The following is a 20,324-nucleotide window of genomic DNA, read 5'->3' on the forward strand; positions in this document are numbered from 1 at the left end:
CCCCTCCGGCGCCGGGCCGGGCTGGGGCGCCCTGCCGCCCCGCCTCCCGCCCCCCTTCCCTCCCGCCCCGGCCGGCGCTGGTCCGCTCCGTCTCGGGCGAGCCGCGGGCGCGCGGGCCCCGGGCCGGCCGGGGGCGCGGGCGGGCAGCCCGGGTTTGGGGTGCGGGCGCGGCCCCTCGCGGCGGGCTGCGGGCCAGGCGAGGCCCCACGCCCCACGCCCCGCTCGCGCCGCCCCACGCTCCCGCAGGCGCCATGACCGGGCGGGCCAGAGCCAGGGCGCGAGGCCGCGCGCGGGGCCAGGAGCCGGCGCAGCACGTGGGCGCCGCCGCGGTGAGTGCGGGGGGCGGGGGGGGGGCGGGGGTCCGGGCCGGGGGCTCCGCTCACCCGCGGCCCCGCCTCCCCGCAGGGCCTGCAGAGCCAGCCCCCGGGCGCCCCGCCGCGCCCCGCGCAGCCGCCGGCGGAGGGGGAGCTGGTCGGCCGAGGGCGGCAGCGCGGCCCCGCGGGAGCCGCAGCCAAGGCGCCAGGTGAGGCGGGCGGGGGCGCGGGGCGGGCGGGGGCGCGGGCGGCAGACTCGCCCGTGTCCGGTCCGGCGGCGCGTCAGTCCCGTCCCGTCCCGTCCCGTCGCGCCCGGGCGGGCCGCGGCCCTGGGGAGGCGGGGGGGGGCAGCGCCGGGAGGACCCGCGGCCCGGCCGTCCGAGGGGCTCCCCGGGCCTTGCGGCGTGAGCGCGCCTCGCTTTCTGGAAACGTGACGGCTCGTTCCTTGGACGGCCTCTGTCGTCACCGGCGCGTTGTCTCCAGCGCGATCGCCTGCCGGGCGCCTGCCCTGAATGCGGGTCCTTGTCACGCAACCCCGCCGCGCGAGGGGTGCGCCCCGCTTGGCCGCCCCCGCCCGGGGGCGCTGGTCAGCGCGCGGCCGCTGCTCCAGAGCCGGCGCCGGTGCGCGGCTTCCCCTCCGTGGCCGGCGGGTGCCGGGGAGCGTCGCGGAGCCCCGGCAAGACCCGCGGCGTTTCCTGTCCCGGGGCCTCTGCTGCGCGCGCCCGGGAGGCGGGTCTGTGCATGGCCGGGAGCCGCGGCCTGGTGAAAGGAAACAGCGGGACACCGCCGCTGCTCAGCCCCGGAGCCCACAGCCCGCAGCCGGGCTTGCTGACCCGCCACTGATTTTGTTAAAACAAACTTTAAGATTTTTCAGGGAAATTTTCAAATCAAGCCTCTCCTGACTCCTCGCTGCTGTCCCGTGGAATCCGCACACCTGTGCCCTGTCAGCATCCCCGCCCCACGCCGCGGGCGCTGGCAGCTGGTCAGGGGTGAAAAGTTCACGGAGACGGTCCGGTCCGGTCCGTAGTTGACGGATTTTTCAAGAGAAGGCTTGCAAGTCAGGGGGGCCGGGACCCGCCGAACCACCGTGTTCAGCGTCTTTAAAGCGCTTTATGCGTAAGGGTCTCCCGTGAGACTGGCCGGCCCTGCTGGCCCTGGTATCCCCAGCTTCCCACCTGAAGAAATGGACGCTTTCAGTGAGGTAACCTGTGTTCAAGGTACGTCGGGAGCCGTCCTGCCGTGGAAGCCAAGGTTGCTCTCCTGGGCCCCAGAGGCGGCCGTGGGGGCCAGCTGGTGTCTGTGGTCAGAAGAGACGTGGATCTTTGATCTTGGTTTTTTTATCATCCTGAGTCTGTGGCTTTCATCGAGGCCCCCGTGTGATTCAGAACGCCTGTCCGAGCGGGGGCAGCGTGAGCCGCTCGGCGTGGGGAGCATAGCGGCCAGCCACGGACCCCCGAGGGTCTCCCAGCAGTGCGTCCGTACGCATGTCTGCTCGACTCTCTCTGGCCATCCCTCGCCGCAGAGAAGGTGGGGGTTCTGGTCTGTGAGGTGCGTTCCCCGCCGTGGTATTTTTTTAAAGACTGAGAAGTTGGTTATCGGGCAGTTGACAGCCTCGGCTAGACAGAGTGAGCCTCCCGACTAGCCGAAGCCCGGACTTGCTCCACAGCCCGTGTAAGCTCTTTGGCCCGTGTCCTGCTGCTGAGAGGAGAAGGTTCTTTTCCTCAAACTGAAGAAGAGCTCGGGGCCATCTGGGAGGCCGCCGCAGGCGTGTAATCACGCGGGAAGCATTGCGGACCCGTCCCAACACTGGGCCTGAGTCGTGGCGCGAGATGCGCCCAGGACACCCCACCCCGCCCCCGCAGCTCTCAAGGGAGGGATGGCTGCAAACATTCCACTTGGACAAGTTTCCTAATTCAGAGTAGACCTTAGACTCCGTCAGCGGCCGAATCCGGTAACTGATGGCATCAGGAAAATTGTGGCGATGCCTGTAATGAAGGCTCTGGTTTTATCAGACTTAGCACAGGAAATGGTCTCGCGGTCAGCATGCCCCGCAGCCACTGCCTTATCCCCCACAGGCGCGCGTGTCTCCTGACGGGGCGGCTGGGTTTGTCTGAGGCAGTGACAAGGGTTGCGTGGAAGATGTTACAGCCATTATTTACTTTCTCTGGCTGGTGGATACTTAAAATATTCTGATGGGGTTTTTATATATTTACTACATCAAGAGCTTTTGGGTTTCACATAGTAGGACTTCGGGAATTAATATCATAACGTCGCCGCACTTTGTCTTATATCAAGTGCACAACTTCTCTTTTTTAAGACCTCCAGATATCTGCTGGGTTCCAGGAGTTATCATTAGGAGAGCGAGGAGGTCGTCGAAGAGACTTCCATGATCTTGGTGTGAACACCAGACAGAACCTAGACCATGTCAAAGAATCAAAAACAGGTAGGTCCGTTTTGAGAGCTCGGTCTCGTGACACGCCATGTGCGTGACGGGGAGCGCCCGCGCCCAGGGCCCTGCCTGCACTCCTCTCCTTGTCGGCCCAGACGGCAGGCGCCCGACATGTCTGCCGCGGTGGCTGTGGGACCGAAGTCACGTCAATCACTTTAGAGCCCCAAGGGGTCGCTCTGGCTCTGCTGCGCGTCACTCGGGGCTCATCTCCACACACGCCTCTCGCGCCAGGGACTGCTGTCTCCAGAGTCAGGGGTCTGAGGATTTCCACGGTTGCTGCCGCTTAGTCTTTTGCTTCCAGGACTGTGTCTGCCTTGACGGGATAGCCGAGATCTCCAGAAGGAATGCACTTGACATGTGTTCAGCGGCTGCGGGTTATTTTTCCAGGTTCTTCGGGCATCATAGTGAGGCTAAGCACTAACCACTTTCGCCTGACATCCCGCCCCCAGTGGGCCCTGTACCAGTACCACATTGACTACAACCCGCTGATGGAAGCCAGGAGACTCCGCTCGGCCCTTCTTTTTCAACATGAAGATCTGATTGGAAGGTGTCACGCTTTTGATGGGACGATCCTATTTTTGCCTAAAAGGCTACAGCACAAGGTTATTTCCAACGTCAGGGCAAGTGGGAAGAGGAGGCGGGAGAGGTTCCCTTCGGGGCAGCTTCTGGAGAGACCCTGGCTCCCCGCCCGACACGGCGTGGAATGCGCCCGAAAGGCTCTTCGGCATTTCTGTGCCGTCCTCAGGCCCATCTGAGCAGCTCGGTCACATCCGGGCGCCGATGCGCTCACGGCCGCCCCTTCAGCCTGCTTCTCTGCAGGTCTCGCGTGGCCTTGATAACAGCCCTTACGTGCTCGAGCTCAGGCGTCCTTCACGCGGCTTGGCTTTCTCCTGCCCTGGCTCCAGGTCACCGAAGTTTTCAGTCAGACCCGAAACGGAGAGCACGTGCGGATAACCATCACCCTGACGAACGAGCTCCCGCCCACGTCGCCGACCTGTCTGCAGTTCTACAACATTATTTTCAGAAGGTGCGTGTCTTTCTCTTACAGCTTAAGAAAGCTTAAAGCGGACGGGAGGTTTGAAAGAACCGCGCGCGGAAGGAAAGGCCTTCCTCACCTGGCCGGACCCCCGCTCAGCGCAGCGGCCACGGCGGCCGTGTTTCTGCTGACGTCTGGGCTTTCCAGTGCGGGTCGAGCTTGCGGTGATGACGCGTCTCCTACCTTTATCGCTGGCCACACGCGCCTCTCCCCGTAGCGCGTGTCAGGAAGCGGGACGGGGCCCAGGGTGACTTGCCTTGGCCAGTGCCGTCCCAAAAGCATGGCTGCCTGCGTCAAGATTTGCTGTTTCATTTTCGCTACTGTGTAAGCTGCGGGCTCACCCCCTCGCGCCTCTCGGTGTCCGTCCCCGCGGCCGTCAGCCACCTGCTCTTCCTCCGCCACGGGCCGGCCTCCGGCCCCCGCCGCTCACCCTGAGTCGAAGGTCGCGGCTCTCGTGTTATGGGCCCCCTGGGAGCGGGGTCGCTGCTCTCGCGCCGGCCACTTCAGGGCAGCCCTCCCCTCCCGGCCCACGCACGGCGGGCACACGCAGGGTCTCGCGGCCGGAGCAGAGGGGATGTCCGTGGCGTCGGCACCGCACTTCTCTCTCCGGCAGTCCGGCAGGGGCGCTTGCTGGCCCTCCTGGCCCGGCTGCTGTGAATCTGCCCCCGTCACCTCCAGACGGGGGGCTGCGAGTGCGCCTGCCCAGAGGTGGCCTCGGTCTATTTTTAATTGTTTAAGGAACCCCACGCCGTTCTCCGCCGTGGCCGCGCAGTCACGTTCCCGCCCACAGGGCTCGTCCCCTCCATGCCGCGCCGGTCGCTTCTTGGCCTCGGGTGTGGCCCACTTCCCCCCCCCGTACAAGGCGAGAGCTGTGGCTTGACGCGCGTGCCCTGATGACGGGCTCAGGAGAGCCTTTTCCGGCCGCCGGTGTCCTCCTGTCTGTTTGGGTCTGCCCGTGGCTCGCGGGGTGATTTCTCACCGTCGAGTCGGGTGAGCTCTCTGCACGCTGCCCCTGTTGCGTGTGTGAGCTGCGAGTACCTCTCCCACGCGGTGAGCTGCCTTTTCATCGTGCGCTGCGTTCTCTGCCGTGGGGATGTCATGCGCTTGGCGTGGTCCCAGCCACTTACTCTGCGGTTGCTTCCCTTGTTGGCGTCGCGTCCCAACGCTGGCTCTCAGGCCGCCGTCCCGGAGCAGACGCCTGAGCTTTATTCTGCGTGTTTTAGAGCCTTGGGTCAGAGATTCCAGTCTTAAACCCATTTTGAGCTGACTGTGTGTGTGCGGTGTGAAGCAGTTATTTCCATGTGAACACCACGTTCTCCACGTCCAAGCTACGGACACGCGCTCGGCGCCTCTCCTGGGTGAAAGCAGCCTGGATGGGGACGCGGTCGCTGGCTGTGGGACTGACCCTCGTGAGCTTGTCGCGAGGTGTCCGTCACTGCTGGTCGGACAGTCACTGTAGCGAGGACATTCCTCTTGATGTTTGTAGTTCGTGCGATCAGGAGACGGATTTTTCTCTAAAGGAGGGGCTGGCGGACTTCCCCCGCAGAGGCCCAGACAGCCGACTACTCAGCTCTGCTGCTGAGGACAGAAGCAGCCACAGACCACGCGGATGAGAGTTCTGGCAGCGCCCCAATAAAACTGTATGGGTGGACACTGAAATTTAGTACAGTTCACGCATCATTAATATTTCGATTTTTTCAACCTTCTGAAAAATGGGACAAACCGCTCTTGGGTCCTAAGTCCCACAAGGACAGAGCGTCAGGCAGGCGTTGACCCGCGAGGGCCGAGCTCCCGGCCTGTGCCGAGCCGCGTGCCGCTGCGGCCGCAGCTTCAGACTCGGCGCTCGTCACTTTGTGCCCTGACCTTCGCCTTCTCTGTTCTGACTTTCCAACTTCTAGGCTTCTGAAGATCATGAATTTGCAACAAATTGGACGGAATTATTACAACCCGAGTGACCCGATTGATATTCCGAACCACAGGTTTGTGTGCAGGAGCAGGTTCCTGTTCCTCAGCCACGCGGAGAGCTGCCCGACACGGACTTTGTTTATGTTGACAAAGTCAGCAGGCCGTGGTGACGCCTTTAAGGCCCCTGTCGTGGCAGCAGGTCGGGCGCGCTGCTGCCGCGCTCCAGTTTATTTTCATCAATACAGATGCTCCCGGTCGGGTTGGCGACTCTCACGTCACAGGCCCGTGTAAGGAATTGTAGTCAAGTTGCTAAAATGGCCAAGTTCCAAATAGTAAATTTCCATTTAAAATGGAACTTACAAAATTGTCACCCCATAACATCACCTGCTGGCAATCTGGGAAGTGCGGGTCTTTATCTGGAAACGTGGGCAACCCCAGGAATGAACAGATGTGCTCACAGACCCGGCACCGTTAGTAGAGGCAGCAGCTCCCGCTTTGGGTGGGGGCCGGGCCAGGGTGGGCCTGGCGGGCGCCTCACAGCCACCCCCCGCAGGCTGGTGATCTGGCCCGGCTTCACCACGTCCATCCTGCAGTACGAGAACAACATCATGCTGTGCACGGACGTCAGCCACAAGGTCCTGCGCAGCGAGACCGTGCTGGACTTCATGTTCAGCCTGTACCACCAGACGGAGGAGCACCGCTTCCAGGAGCAAGTCTCAAAGGAGCTGATCGGCCTGATCGTCCTGACCAAGTGAGATGCCGGGTGGGGCGGGGGCGCTGCGGGGTGGCGGCAGGAGTGCGCAGCGAGGAGGGGACTCGTAACCGCTGTGAAGAATCCAAGTTTGGGGTGCATAGCCATCTGAACGGGACAGACAGCTAGTGGTTTTTATCCTTTCTAGTTTGGTTTCCTCATCATTGAGTCAACTCCCTCTCCATCTGCCATCAAACTTAGGGAATTTGCCTTCGCTTTCCATCCACTGCATGTGCCCAGTGATCCTTTTTAGCCCAGTCTCCTGTTAATGTTGTTTCTGCACATTTTAATGGAAGGCTACCATCTCCTGCTCCCTAGGTATAACAATAAAACATACAGAGTGGATGATATTGACTGGGATCAGAATCCAAAGAGCACCTTTAAGAAAGCAGATGGCTCTGAAGTCAGCTTCCTGGAGTACTACAGGAAGGTGAGAAATTAATGGGCATCTTATTTTTTTAATGTCAGGTATTTAGATCTTAGGAGAAACCTGAAATAGCATCAGTAAAATCTTCTGACGTTTGACATGTGGAACAAGTCACCCTGAAAGAGGCGCACGAACGTGTTCCTCACGGCGCTCGCGGGGCACGGTGACCCGACCGTTGCCAATGATCACAGGGCGCCCGGCTGGGGCGGCTCCCGTCGGCGCGTCCCGCTCCCTTTCTGCCTCCGCCAGGGCATTGCAGGGAGGTGGGAAGCGGGGGGGGGGGGCAGCCCTCTGCAGGCCCCGCGCTGATGCCGCCAGGAGGTGCGCCCAGGGCCCCGCCACACGCACAGACTCGGCCCTCGCTCCGCGCCGACCGTGGGGCCGGGCTGTCCTCATGGAAGCTAGTTCGGCTGTGGCGACCTTTGCACGCCAGCATTGGGGCCCCTTGGTCACTAAATTGGAAAGAAAACCAGAGGCAAATTGCAGTTAAAAAACAACTGCCAATGAGAGGAGAAGGCCCGTGCGGCATCTCCGCCCGCACCGCCTCAGGGCCCAGAGCGGAGCGGCCCTGAGCCCTGAGCCCTCACTCCCGTGAGGGCGCTTGTCACGCCTGCGGGGAAATTATCGCCGTGACGCTTACCGGTTAAAATCTTAAAACTTGTCTTTGAAATGCTAAGATTTATTTCATTGTTTTCCTGCTTCCCATAGGTTATTTCCTTTTCTAAAAGCTGAGTAAATGAGTTATTATGTATTTATATCTCGTGTCCAAAAAATGCACCTGACTAGTGACCTCTGACGTCATTTTTCCGGCTGTCGGCCACTGTCTGAGCTTGAACGACTCACGGCGGGTGACAGGGCCGGCTGCGCCCTGGAGGGAAAGGCGTTCTGTGAGCAGCAGCGCTAGAACCTGGTCTTTTTCTGGGCAAAGTGAATTCAGGCCAAGAGTCATCTCGGCTCGACTCCCCTCTCATTCCCCGCACCCGTGTGCACCCCCACCACGCCGCACGCCGGTTCTCCGGGGCCCCGACGCTGCTCGGAGAAGTGAGCCTTAGCCTGTGCTGTGGCCGTAAGGAGCGTGGCCAGGGTGGGAAGGGCTGACGGGTCAACAGCGAGCGAAGCGCAGAAACCAGCTGAAAGTTTGAGCCTGCAGCAAGTCAGGGCGCGCTCTCCTGACAGCGCCCGAGTTTCCCTCCATGAGGTGCCCTTGCGGTGTTGCCATCCCTAGAAGCCCCGCCGCCCGGGGCCCAGTGACTTCCGAGTTACTCCCTCCCTGATCTCTCGTCTGCTCAGACTTCAGGCGTCTGCCAGTGGCACCCCGATTTCTGACTCAGCCTCTGCAGATCTGAGCTCATCTGCTGGCTCGTTCCGCGAGGCCCTGGGGGACCCAACGGGGCCATCCCCACGGCCACACCGGCGCACTCCCCCGGGCCGTGCAGCGCTCTGCGTGGTGCAGGGAAGTCCTTTCCGAAAAGGCCTGTGTGCCTGGCGCGGCCCGGGTGAGGGCCCTGGGGTGTGGGGACTGAAGAAGCCACGGGCCGCTCAGACCCAGCCCTGCAGCCCCACCCAGAGACGGGGCTCTCTGCGTGGGCGCACAGCCTTGCCCCCGAGGTGCCTTCACCATCCACCCCTTCTAGTCTCGAGGGCCCCGGTTACTCACCACTCAGGCTCAGCTAAACACTCGCACACTGAGAAAACGCGCCGCCCGGCACAGCGTGCTCCCCGCGGCGTGGCGACGACGGCCTGCGCTCGCTCTTGGCATCAGTCATTCATTTAAGAAAACCAAACCTCCTTTTGTCCAGACATGTTCCCAGACGCGCTGACTGAACAGTGATGCTTCTTTTCTCGACTAGCAATACAACCAAGAGATCACGGACTTGAAGCAGCCGGTGTTGGTCAGTCAGCCCAAGCGGAGGAGAGGCCCGGGTGGCACCTTGCCGGGCCCCGCCATGCTCATCCCCGAGCTCTGCTACCTCACAGGTACCTTGACTTGTGTTTGCCCGGATGAGCCCCCAGACAATCGCACGTTCTGGTTGGAAGGCGGCGAACGTTCCTCACGCCCCTCAGCCCCATCGAAGCTGGGAAACGGCTGCCTCGCCTTGGAGCTCTCGTTTAGCTTCTCGCCACACTGCTCTGCAGATCGTAGGCACGATTTCTGATTCTTTAACCATAGCCTTTCCATGTGTCATTGTTCAAAGGTCTCACTGATAAAATGCGTAATGACTTTAATGTGATGAAAGACTTAGCTGTTCACACCAGGCTGACCCCAGAGCAGAGGCAGCGCGAGGTGGGAAGACTCATCGACTACATCCACAAGTAAGCGGCCCACGGGGCCCGCGCGCGGCTTCAGCCCCGTGGTCTCCGGGTTCGGGAAGGGGCTCTTAGGGGAGGCGGTGACGCGGCCCTGCGCGGTCCTTGCGTCCGCGGTGCTTGGGTGGGCTTGTCCTGGCACGCTTGGGCAAGGCCGCCGTCTCCCGGGAAGAAGAGAGTGGAGCTCTGCAGCCCGGCCTGTTTCCTTAGAAAGATGTGATGAGCGGAACAGGAAGGAGGCGGCTTTGGACAGACCTATTTCCACCCGCTCCATGGGGGGGTGCGGGGGGTGCTTGGAGGAGATGACTTGGGCACGAGACGTTTACCCTCAGCGACGTCACAAAGCTAGAGGAGCCTCTGCCTGCCTGAGTCCTCCTCAGACTCCCCTGGGAGAGGCACAGGCAGTGGCTGGGGGCCCGGACCTCTGTTTGCACGCGTGTGAGTTTGTGCTTTGCTTCCTTAAGTTGAATGTGTTGCATTTACAGAGACGACAACGTGCAGAGAGAGCTCCGAGACTGGGGATTGAGCTTTGACTCCAACTTACTGTCTTTCTCGGGAAGAATTTTGCAAGCAGAAAAGATTCACCAAGGTGGAAAAACAGTAAGGCAGTTCTTACAATTGTCAGGTCAGATTTGGGCCAGAGTCCCAGTCAGGTGCCTCAAAGTCCTCCCCACGCCTTTCTCCTCCCCTGCAACCCAGGTGAGCGCCAGCCTCGCAGGCAGAGGAGGGGGCGCCGGGCGAGAGCCGTGGGGCTCGGCCCGAGACAGTCCATGGGACTGAGCTAAAGGCGGCCTCACTGCCTTTCAATAGCCTGAGTTAGGGCGCAGAAGAGCCGAGGCGCTAACTGGGTGGACGGTTTTGTCTGCCACGGAAGTGACCTTTCACGTGGGGACTCCGGCTTCATCGACTTCGCTTCTGCGGGGCCGTTTGTGGGGATGTCTGTCTGGACCGGCGCCTTGCCTCTGGCAGTGCTTCTGCGGAAAGCTGTGCCCTTCCCGACGTGCCAGTGTTATGAAAGCAGTAACCTACCCGCGCAGCATAGTGCTGCCCCTGGGCTTGTTTTATTCTCCTCTGAGGACTCAGACGTGTCCACCCCCAGGAGAGGCTGGTGGGGAGGTGGGGGGCGTGTCAGCGGCCGGGCCTGCTGTGTAGTTCTGTCTGCCCCCCCGCCAGGTGTCTGGCGGCTTCAGTTCATCAGCTGACGTCTCCAGCAGGTTGCCTAGCTTCCGGATTCCTGGTTTTTGTGTGTCCTTGTTATAAGAGAAGTAACAGCGAGCTTGTAAGATCTTAGAAACGATGAACGAGAGCCGCGAAGCCCTTAGCAGAGCACCGGGCGCGGACAGGCTGTGAGCGTGGGTCTGGCTTAGGGCAGGTCGCCGTTGTCCTCTGGGTGCGTTGTCGTCTCCCCCCAGGGTGTCTGTCGTTCCTGAGAGTCCACTTTTAAGAGTAGAATTGACAGTTCAAAATCTGCCATGATAGCGTTACTGACGTCTGTTTGGCTCCATCGCTGAGAACTTTGTTGGAATTTACATGTCTCTGAACTCTCTTCTAGTTTGATTACAACCCACAGTTTGCAGATTGGTCTAAGGAAACCAGAGGGGCACCGTTAATTAGCGTTAAGCCGCTAGATAACTGGCTGTTGATCTATACTCGAAGAAATTATGAAGCAGCCAATTCATTGATACAAAATCTATTTAAAGTTACACCAGCCATGGGCATACAAATGAAAAAAGCAATCATGTAAGTTGATCACGTCATTTCTACTCTGAAAATTAATTAGTGGTCACCCGGAGGGTGTGGGAAGTCGAAAGCGATACAGCTATTAAAAACACTAAGTGGATCATGTAACGATCTGATGTTCCCTGGCACGGGGTGACCAGGAACGTGGTGGCAGACGGGCGGGGGCACCGCGCGGGCTGAGGCGTTGGCTGTCGCGGGGCTAGAAGCAGCCTTCTGTCTAGGTGACTGTGCCCGCTGTCGCTTGTGTGGTCCAGAAACGTGTGTGTGGTGTAATGTAGGAAGTCTGTGGGCGTGCTGCGTCTCCCTGCTCTGAAGACTGGATTATGAACTTCCTTCTAGGATCGAAGTGGATGACAGGACCGAAGCCTATTTGAGAGTCTTGCAGCAGAAAGTCACGTCGGACACCCAGATCGTAAGTCACCGGTCCTGAGCGGCCGTCCCGCCACGAGCTGCCTGTTCCACAGGAGTGTTTCTTAATGCCGACGGCTCGAGCCCATTTTTCAGAAGTCACTGTTAGCTTCCCAAACTGGCCCCAGAGTACATTTTACCTTCACAAAGGGGCCAGGCGAACACGCCCTCTCCTTGAAGTCCTAGGAATGGTTGTGATGCAGGAAGTGAGGAAGGAGATGGAGAAAAATGAGCTCTTGTTGGTTTATTCTGAATCAGATTTTAATCCCTACAGAAATTTGGGGGGAAAGCAAGGCAGAAAGTAATCGCCACAACGAGTTGTTCAGGACACAGAGTGAATGAGTGGAAACGTCTTGGGTGGGGTGGGGTGGGACGGCAGATGTCTGCGCGTGCAGACGAACCAGAGCTTCGGGAGCTGCTTGCATCCAAATCGGCTGGAAAGTTGGAAAACAGAAATGGAGCCGCGCTCCCCCGGCCTGTGGCTTCGCCTCTGATGCGCTCGCCTGTCGGCGCGGGCGGCGGGAAGGGTGGTGTGCAAGGAGGGGCGCGGGAGACAGTCGAGAAATCCAAGAGGGTGAGTCACGTTTGTGGGGTCTCTGCGAGCGCATGACTCTGCCCCCACTGCGGCCTTTCCTGTAGCAGAGCCCCAGGCAGATCCTCGCATGCTCACCTGAGGGGGCACGGGACTCGGTGGGGGGGGGGGGCATAGAACAGAAAGATAATCTGGAATGCGAATTGGAAAGTTCATCAAGTAGGTCACGAGTTGGATTTACCCCACAACTTGCGCTGGCCCCAGAGCTGGGACAGGAGCCTGGGCCTGCGGGTTTTCCACCTCACTGAGCTGTACTGGACACGGCACACGCGTGAACAGACAGCGTGGTGATGTGACGTGTGTGAGTGTTGCCAGTCTCCCCACGAGGGCCAGGTAACCCCTCCACCTCACACTCCTGTGGGGGTGGGATGAGAACCCCCACCGTCCCCTTTCGAGTCCGTGACGCTGCACGTCCCCGCGGCCAGGCGGCGTCGGACCCCAGCACTCGCGCAGCTGGTAACTGGGACTCTGTGCCTTTTAAGCAACATCAGCCTGTTTTGGAGAGGGAATATTTATCTTGGGCCACTTTGTCCTCAGAATTGTCCACGGGCTTCCTAGAAATTTCGTAGTTTTCATAGACATTTCATAGTCTCAAGCGAGGGCTTTAAAGGCTTGGCAGTCACGATACCGGGTGGATTGTGAGTAACTGAGAACTGACCATCTTGGAAAACCTTCTTTGTCCACCTTTAAGCTGCCCCTGATGCATCTTGTCCCGTTGCTGCATCCGCGTGGCCCACGCCGGCCCCAGAGCGCGTCTGCCTTGCGCGCAGGGGGTCGCGGCATCTCACCGAGTGGCCGGCCTGCCGGCCTCATTCGTCTCCTTCACCAGCGTCTGTCACTTGTCGGACGCGACAAGCAGCCTCCAGAGCCGGCAGGGCGAGGGCTGTGGCAGGAGCAGCAGCCGTGCTCGCCGCCTCGCCCGCAGAGGGCGGCGCCGACTGCTTCCTGGAGCTTGAAGGTCCGTTTCCTGTGGCGAAGGTGCCCTGTCTGCTTTCAGGTTGTCTGTCTGTTGTCGAGTAACCGGAAAGACAAATACGACGCCATTAAAAAGTACCTGTGCACGGACTGCCCCACCCCCAGCCAGTGCGTGGTGGCGCGGACCCTCGGCAAGCAGCAGACCGTCATGGCCATCGCCACGAAGATCGCCCTGCAGATGAACTGCAAGATGGGCGGCGAGCTCTGGAGGGTCGACATGCCTGTGAGTGGCTGGGCGGGCGCGTGCACGCGTCCTCGCGTCCGGGAGTGGGCTCCCTGGACGGCGCCGCCGGCCGCGGTGTCTGAACGGTGACCCTCTGGTGCAGCTGAAGCTGGCCATGATCGTCGGCATCGACTGCTACCACGACACCACCGCCGGGCGGAGGTCCATTGCCGGGTTTGTGGCGAGCATCAACGAGGGGATGACCCGGTGAGAGGGCCGCTGGGGGCCTGGGGGCGGGCGCCCGAGCTGTGTTGGGTCTTCTAACGGGTGCTTTGTCTTACATGAAGTCCCGCAGAAACGTTAGGAGAGAGTCGTTAGTTACCCCACTGTACCTCCCGCCCCCGCTCTGCGATCGCCTGATGTGTTTCAGGGGATGTCATTACTGTTTCGGGGGGGGGGGGCTCATGAAATGTGACTATCCCTGAAAACATCTTTGATACTTTCTAATTGACCCCCGACATGTAACGCCAGGCGCCCCGACACTATTCCAGAAAGGCTCTTCCGCAGCCCCGGCCGCCGTGTCGCGCACAGTGAGGTTTTCCTTGCTGTTCCCGGGACGCGGGGAGCCAAGACAGGAAGGGCGGAAGCAAGCCTATGGGTGCTGCCTCCTGCCGGGCGCCCCGAGGGCTCTGTCTGGCAGAGGTGTGGCTGCTCCGAGCCCCGCGGCGTGCTGGGTGCAGGCCCGCGCCTCCCGCAGCGTGGAGCGCGCTGTGTGAAGACCGAGGAGGACTCGGTCTGCGGCGTCTTTGGCTCTGCCGCGGCCTAGTGCCGCTGCGTAGGGCTCGGCGAGCACCACCCGTAGGGAGCTCGGGAGCGTGGACGGCTGGAGCAAAGCAGACGACCAGGGTCACACGGCAGATGTCCAGGCGCCGCGTCCTCACGTTCGGTTCTCTCCGACAGCTGGTTCTCGCGCTGCGTGTTCCAAGACCGCGGGCAGGAGCTGGTCGACGGGCTCAAGGTCTGCTTGCAAGGTCGGTCCGAGCGCGCGCGGGCCGGTCACAGGGCCTTCGGGGCATTATCTAAGAGCTGCGACCCTTGGGGAATGCCCCGGACGTAGGAGAAACGCCCCTCCTCTGCCGTGCGCGTGTTTACAGCCCTCCTGTCTTTCAGCGGCCCTGCGGGCTTGGAACAGCTGCAACGAGTACATGCCGAGCCGCATCGTGGTGTACCGCGACGGCGTGGGCGACGGGCAGCTCAAGACCCTGGTCAACTACGAGGTGCCACAGTTCCTGGACTGCCTGAAGTCCGTCGGCAGAGGCTACAAGTGAGCGCGGCGGGAGGCGCCGTCTCTCCGTGACTGCCTTCGGCGTGATCCGTGAAAGGATCAGTGAGACCCTCACCGGGCGGGCGCGTCCGGTGGCAACGGCTCGCGGGGCCGCTGTGGAGCACCCGGGGAGGGGTGTCCCTGCCACCTCCGGGCCGGCCGGGGGGCTCCAGGACAGCCGCAGGCCCCCACGGCCGGCTGGGGAGGGAGTGTCCCCGGGGCCCACGCTGCTTTCCTTGGCTCCCTCGCGCGGTGACTGCTCGTGCCAGCTCTGGGGGCGCGGGGGGCTGGTGCGCGATAGGGGCAGCGGGCGGCACGTCTGGCCTTGGGGGTCGGGGTTCCCTTTCCCTGCGGAGGTGCTTGGGGCACCTTCGTCCCCCGAGTGCTGCCGTGGCTCTCCTGCGAGGCCCAGGCTGATCTCCGCCCTCTGCCATCCGGCCCCGCTGGCTGCCGAGCTCGGAGCCGTCGCAGCGAGAGTTCAGTGCGGAATAACGCGGGACGCGGGCTTGACTAAGGGTGCCGGGGCCGTCTGGGGGGCGACGCGCTTGCACGTGTCCTTAAGCACTTCTGCCAGGAAACAAGCGCCGCCCTGCAGCCCTCGGCCACAGCTCGGGGGTGAGGCTGAGGCACCCGCGGGTGCCGGGATCGGGGCGCAGCTTTGGCCAGACCCCAGGTGCCGACTCGGGAAGGGGTGCTGACTCCCTGCGCGTCTCCGGCGCGAGGCTTACGCCAGCACGTTCTCGGGCAGGTCGGGTGAGTCCATCTCTAAAAGCGACTGTGCCCGGTTAAGCGGCATTTCCAGACTGTTTCGGGAGGGACAGTGACGCTCTTTCCCGCGCCCTGTGGCGCTTGAGTCTTCCGCCAGAAGCGTGGCCCGGTGCCAGAGCACGGTCAGCCCGGCTTGGCGGCCTGACGCTCGAGGGAGGCATGGGGGTGCCGCGCGCCGCTGCCTTCCCGGTCTTTCCACTCGCGCACTCGGGATCTTCTGGTCTTCGCTGCCTTTTCCCTCACACCTGGGGGACACGAGAGGGCAGAGGTCCCAGCGGCGCTCCCGGAGCTGCCTGGGGAGGCCGCGCAGGGTGCTGGGGCATGGCCTGGCCCTGCCGTGCCGCGTCTGCTTCCAGGCGCGTGAGCCTCTGGGTTGGTTCGCGCAAGGCTGGCAGAACACGCCCCTAAGGAGGGGTGCCCGGCCCCCGTGAGGCTCGGTGGCAGGGCCCAGCACCTTGGCTGGCAGGAGTACTGGAGCAGGAGGGTGGGCTGGCCCGCGGAGCTGCCTGCCGGAGCTGCTGTGCACCCTGCTGGTGCCGGGGGCCCGAGCGGGCCTCAGGCCTGGCTGCTGTGTGGGGGCGGGCCCCGGCTTGCTGGCAGGACCAGAGGACAGTGGCCGCACTGCTGCTCCAGGGCCAGCGCCCGCGGCACCATCCACCCATCCTGGGCCCCGGGGGAAGGCCCGCAGCGCTGAGGTGGAGGCCGGGGCGCGGGTGTGTCGGCGGCTCGCCGGAGAAGCAGGCGCGGACTCTGTACAGGGAGGCGGCTCAGCTGACCTGGTGCTGGAGCAAGAGCGGGTCACGCAGCCGCACGGGCAGTGTGGGGCGCGGCACCGGCTGGCAGGGGGCAACGTTTCTGGGGAGTCTCCTGTCTCAGCACGACCCCCACCGCCCCTGCCCTTGGTCACTGCTGCTGTGCGGGGTCACAGAGTAGCCACCGCCAGCTCGAGTATTTGTGCCCCAAAGCGTGCTGGGCCCCAGCACCGGGCCTGACCTGGCGGAGCGCGGGCTGCTCGGAGGGGGCGGCGCTGGCGGGCGCGCTGCCTTCGTCCCAGATGAGCAGGTGCGGGCGAGGCTGTCGGAGGCGCTGGGCCGCTGGGGGCATGGGGTGGGGGGTGTGGACGGTGGTGGGGTGACTGCACGCCACGCACTCAGGCCGCCTCCCAGACAGGGCCGGGGGTTTGATCTGGGTCGCCTGAAAGTTCTCGAGGGGCCGGGAGAGCCGCGGAGGAGCGGGCGGGGCGGTGGGGAGCCGAGGAGGGCCAGAGGCCACTGCCCCGGCGTTTGCGAAGCAGCATTCTGAAAAGCAGTCAGTTGGCTCTGATCGCCGCCCGCTGACCCGGCAAGCGTGGGGCGCGCGGACAGCGCCCTGGGGCGTATGCAAGGCGGGGCCGGAGGCCGCCGGGCCACCCGCTGTGGTGAGACGCGCTCGACCAGCCGCTGAGACAGGTCAGCCCCGGTGTCCCCGCTGCCGGCGCGTCGGCCACTGGCGCTTTCTACCCACGGCTGACCCCGGGCCTCCCGAGTCACGACTCCCTTCCCCGGCTCGGGTAGATCCCGTGCCCCGGACGGGCGTGTCTCCTGAAGGGGAGCGGACGGGCGCCTGAGCGAACGCAGTGACGCTGCCGTCCTCTCAGCCCCAGGCTGACGGTGATCGTGGTGAAGAAACGCGTCAACGCCAGATTCTTCGCGCAGTCCGGAGGGCGACTCCAGAACCCTCTGCCCGGGACGGTCATTGACGTGGAGGTCACCAGGCCCGAGTGGTGAGTGCTGGGGGGGGGGCGCTGCCGCAGGCCGGGCTGTGGGGCGCGGCACCCGCACCGAGGCCCTCAGCTGGCCCGCCCTGGTGCTGTGACTGAAGCCGCGACGCGCTGGCTTGTCAGGGGCGAGCAGCGGGCTCTGGACAGCGGCGTGGAGGCGGGCTCGCCCCAGCCCGGCCGTGTGCCCCGCGCCCTGCGACTCGCTTACTAGTCGGGACTTGACGCTTGACCTGAGCCAGAGGCCCTGTCGTGCGCCTGCCGGCCCAACGCCAGCTGAGGAAGTTACGCTGAGCAGCCTGCGCTCCCGAGCAGCCCCAAGGGCGGCGGCCTGACCCCCTTGGCCTCTCCGAGCCACGCGGGGCTGTGCAGGGAGCGGGTCGGGGCTCGGGCGTGCCCCCCAGTGTGTGCCTCAGGCTCTTGTCCTCCCAGGGAAGGGCGCGCTCCATCCTTGCAAAGGGCAGCGAGGGTCGGGCAACGGCGCCAGGCTGGGGGTGGCCCGGGGAAGGGAGGCGCCCTGCTGGGTGCTGGGTGCAGCGCTCGTCTGCTGAGCCAGGCCTGTGCCCGGCGGTGGGTGTGCCGAGGGCTGCCCCTGGGGTGTCGCTGCCTGAGGCAGATGTTGAGGTTCTCCCCGAGGGGGGGATTCCGCCAGGAAGGCGTAGGGCACTAGGTAGGAAGCCGCGCTCCGCTCCACCCCGAGCAAGGGCCCTTCGTGATGGTGCTGCTGCCCGGCGCTCGGAGGCCGGGGCGCCCTGAGCGAGGACACGCCTGCGGGGACAGGCGCAGCACAATCAGGTTCCATGGGGGGGTGGCAAGGTTCCTCGCTAGAGGCTGCTTGAGCCGCGCGGCTGCTGGGCTGCTCGGCCTGGAGGCGTCCACTTTGCCCGAGAGCGGGGTCGTCTGCCTGCAGCGCCCGTGCGTGGGACGGCCAGGCTTCCTGGCGGCTCCGGCTCTGTTCTTGGGGTGGGCCTTGTCCGTTCACCTCTTTGAACCCCTCCTCCTTTTAAAACCCTGGGGTCTGCTGCTGGTCAGCTCTGAGTCAGCGCGTGTCGCTGCCGTGGACACGGTGACGCGTGCGCCCCATCGTCCCGCCCGCCGGGCCCCTCCCCCCTCACGGCCTCTGTCCCCCTAGGCCAGCCTTCGCATGGGAGGCCTCGAGCGAATCCCCCTGTGTCACGTAACAGCGGGGACCGCCCAAGGCGGGCAGCCCCGTGCCCATGCCCGTTCAGGGGGGCGGCTGTGCCCGGGACCAGGCTCCCTTCCCGCTCCGGGGTGGGGGCGGCGCCTGGAGTCTGTCCCGCTGTACCCCCGGGCCCAGAACTGTCCGCCCTGCCGCTGCGTCCCGCCTCCGTCCAGCCGCACCCCCGCCCCGAGCACAGCCCGCAGCCCCGGGGCCGGCAGGCGCCAGGAGCAGGCACAGCAGAGTCTGAGGGGTGGCGACCGGGGCGCGACGGGAAGGAGCCAGGGTCGGCTTCCAGCCCCCGCGGAGACACAGCTCCCGCGCGGGGCGCCCTCTGCCCCCGCAGGTACGACTTCTTCATCGTCAGCCAGGCCGTGCGCAGCGGCAGCGTGTCCCCCACGCACTACAACGTCATCTACGACAGCAGCGGCCTGAAGCCGGACCACATCCAGAGGCTCACCTACAAGCTGTGCCACGTCTACTACAACTGGCCGGTCAGTGCCCGGCCTGGCGCCCCGGGGTGTGCCCGAGGCTGCCGCCCAGCGTAACAGCCCTTCTCCTCCCCGCCAGGGCGTGATTCGCGTCCCCGCCCCCTGCCAGTACGCGCACAAGCTGGCCTTCCTCGTGGGCCAGAGCATCCACCGGGAGCCCAACCTGTCGCTGTCCAACCGCCTGTACTACCTCTAGCCGCAGGAGCGGCGCGGCGCTTCTCCGGAGGCCCGGCTGGGACGGTTGTGAGCTGCTCTTGCCTCGGGCAGCCCTTGTCTCTCCCGCGAGGCTTCCCGGGGCCGGCCCGGGGCTCTGGCGCCTGCTGTCCGTTGCTGTTCACGGGCTTAGGGGTAAACATTAAGGTTGTACATTTTACCTTGTTGGCTTCTCGTAAGCATGTTGAGAATTTTTTGTTGATTTTGGGGAAAACGTGGACGGGGACCTCACGTCGTCAGCAGACTCGGAGGGGCTGACCTCCAAGGACTCTCCGGGGTGAGCCGGTCCGCCACCCTTTGTTGACCTCACGTTTGAAATGTTTCTGTTTTGAATGTAAAGGCGGGAGGCGCCGCGGGAGGCCGGGCCCGGTGGGGTTTTGTTGGGGCCTGTGATGGCGCGTTTTAAAGGGAAAAGCCGCCCGAGCCCGCCGTGGGGGGCGGGGGGGAGCGCGGCCGACAGAGCGGGCGCCTTTTCGGTTTCATTTGGGGGGTAGGGGGTGTGGGGGCTTCAGAAACAGGTAGTTGAAAAGTTTTAAATTTACATCCAATGAAATATTTTAGGGCCCTTTAGCGGAAGGCCAGGGGTTCACGTGAACGTTCCTATTGATTTTGCCCCGCGGCCGGGATGGTCTGCTGTAAAATAAAACGGCTGGGATTTCCACCGTGCGTGGGCAGCGGCGTAGCTTTCGCTTTTGCTTTTACTGAAAACACTTGCGTCTCCTGTTCACCGGGCGAGCCGCCCTGCGTGGGAAGGCGCCCTCCAGGGGGCGGCCCGGCCTCCGTTTCTGGGTTTCTGGGACGTCCTGGCCGCGCCCCCGGGCCCGGGCTCCGCGTGGGGCCTGCCTGCGGGGGCCGCCGCGCTCGGGCTCCCCCCGGTTCTCGGAGCTGGTAGCGTGCTCTCGGCTCTTTGCTCGGGTGCCTTCACCTGCTCGCCTGACGGCGGGGGCAGCGCCAGGAGCCTCGGGGATGGGCGCCGCCCGCACCGGCCCGGCCGCGGCGGGTGACCTGGGCGCCGGGGTGGTTCCCGTCGCTGGCGGGCAGCCGAGCCGCCGCGGCCTGGTGCGCAGCAGGCTCTGGCCCGCGCCCCGAAGGCGACGGGCTTGATGGTCCTCAGCGCCCTCTAAGGCCGCTGGTCAGCGGTGCTTGTGGACCAGCCGCAGCGCAGAGGACGCCCGCACGGTCCCGGCGGGAGAAGGGGCCGGACACGCGCCACCTTGCACCGGGGCACACGCTGGCGGCCCGCCCCCCGGGGTCGCGCTGCGGCAGGCGTGCCCGCCGACGGGGGCTGCACCCGACAGACCCTTGGAGCGGGGCGGCGGTGGGGCCGCCTCCCGGTTCTGCCTGCCTCTGCGCGGTGTCGGCAGCGGCCTCCTCCTCGGGGGCTTTGGGAAGGGGGCCCGGCCCGCACCCTCCACACCTTGGAACCGGGGAGGTGGTGGGGGGAGGCGAGCCCGTGGCCATCAGTCAAGAAATGGTAACCCGGAGGGGAGCCCCAGAGGGGGAGCCGGGCCCGGCCTGCCTGTGG

General features: G+C 63.8%; 1 protein-coding gene across 1 annotated transcript; it reads left to right on the plus strand.

Annotated features, from left to right (window-relative positions):
- Window positions 1-251: 251 nt before the first annotated feature.
- Window positions 252-19,251, plus strand: PIWIL1 (piwi like RNA-mediated gene silencing 1). The gene is made up of 20 exons (XM_037509873.2): window positions 252-329; window positions 406-523; window positions 2,632-2,757; window positions 3,151-3,365; window positions 3,669-3,790; window positions 5,698-5,778; window positions 6,258-6,455; window positions 6,774-6,885; window positions 8,733-8,859; window positions 9,078-9,195; window positions 9,675-9,789; window positions 10,742-10,929; window positions 11,269-11,341; window positions 12,927-13,127; window positions 13,231-13,334; window positions 14,028-14,098; window positions 14,238-14,391; window positions 16,796-16,921; window positions 18,442-18,589; window positions 18,666-19,251. Exons 1-20 carry the CDS (start codon window positions 252-254, stop codon window positions 18,780-18,782), a joined length of 2,592 nt encoding a protein of 863 aa, XP_037365770.1. The 3' UTR covers window positions 18,783-19,251.
- The last annotated feature ends 1,073 nt before the right edge of the window (window positions 19,252-20,324 follow it).

The sequence above is a fragment of the Talpa occidentalis genome, unplaced genomic scaffold (assembly GCF_014898055.3).
Source record: "Talpa occidentalis isolate TD23 unplaced genomic scaffold, MPIMG_talOcc4v2.1 talOcc4.14, whole genome shotgun sequence".
Classification (NCBI taxonomy): domain Eukaryota; kingdom Metazoa; phylum Chordata; class Mammalia; order Eulipotyphla; family Talpidae; genus Talpa; species Talpa occidentalis.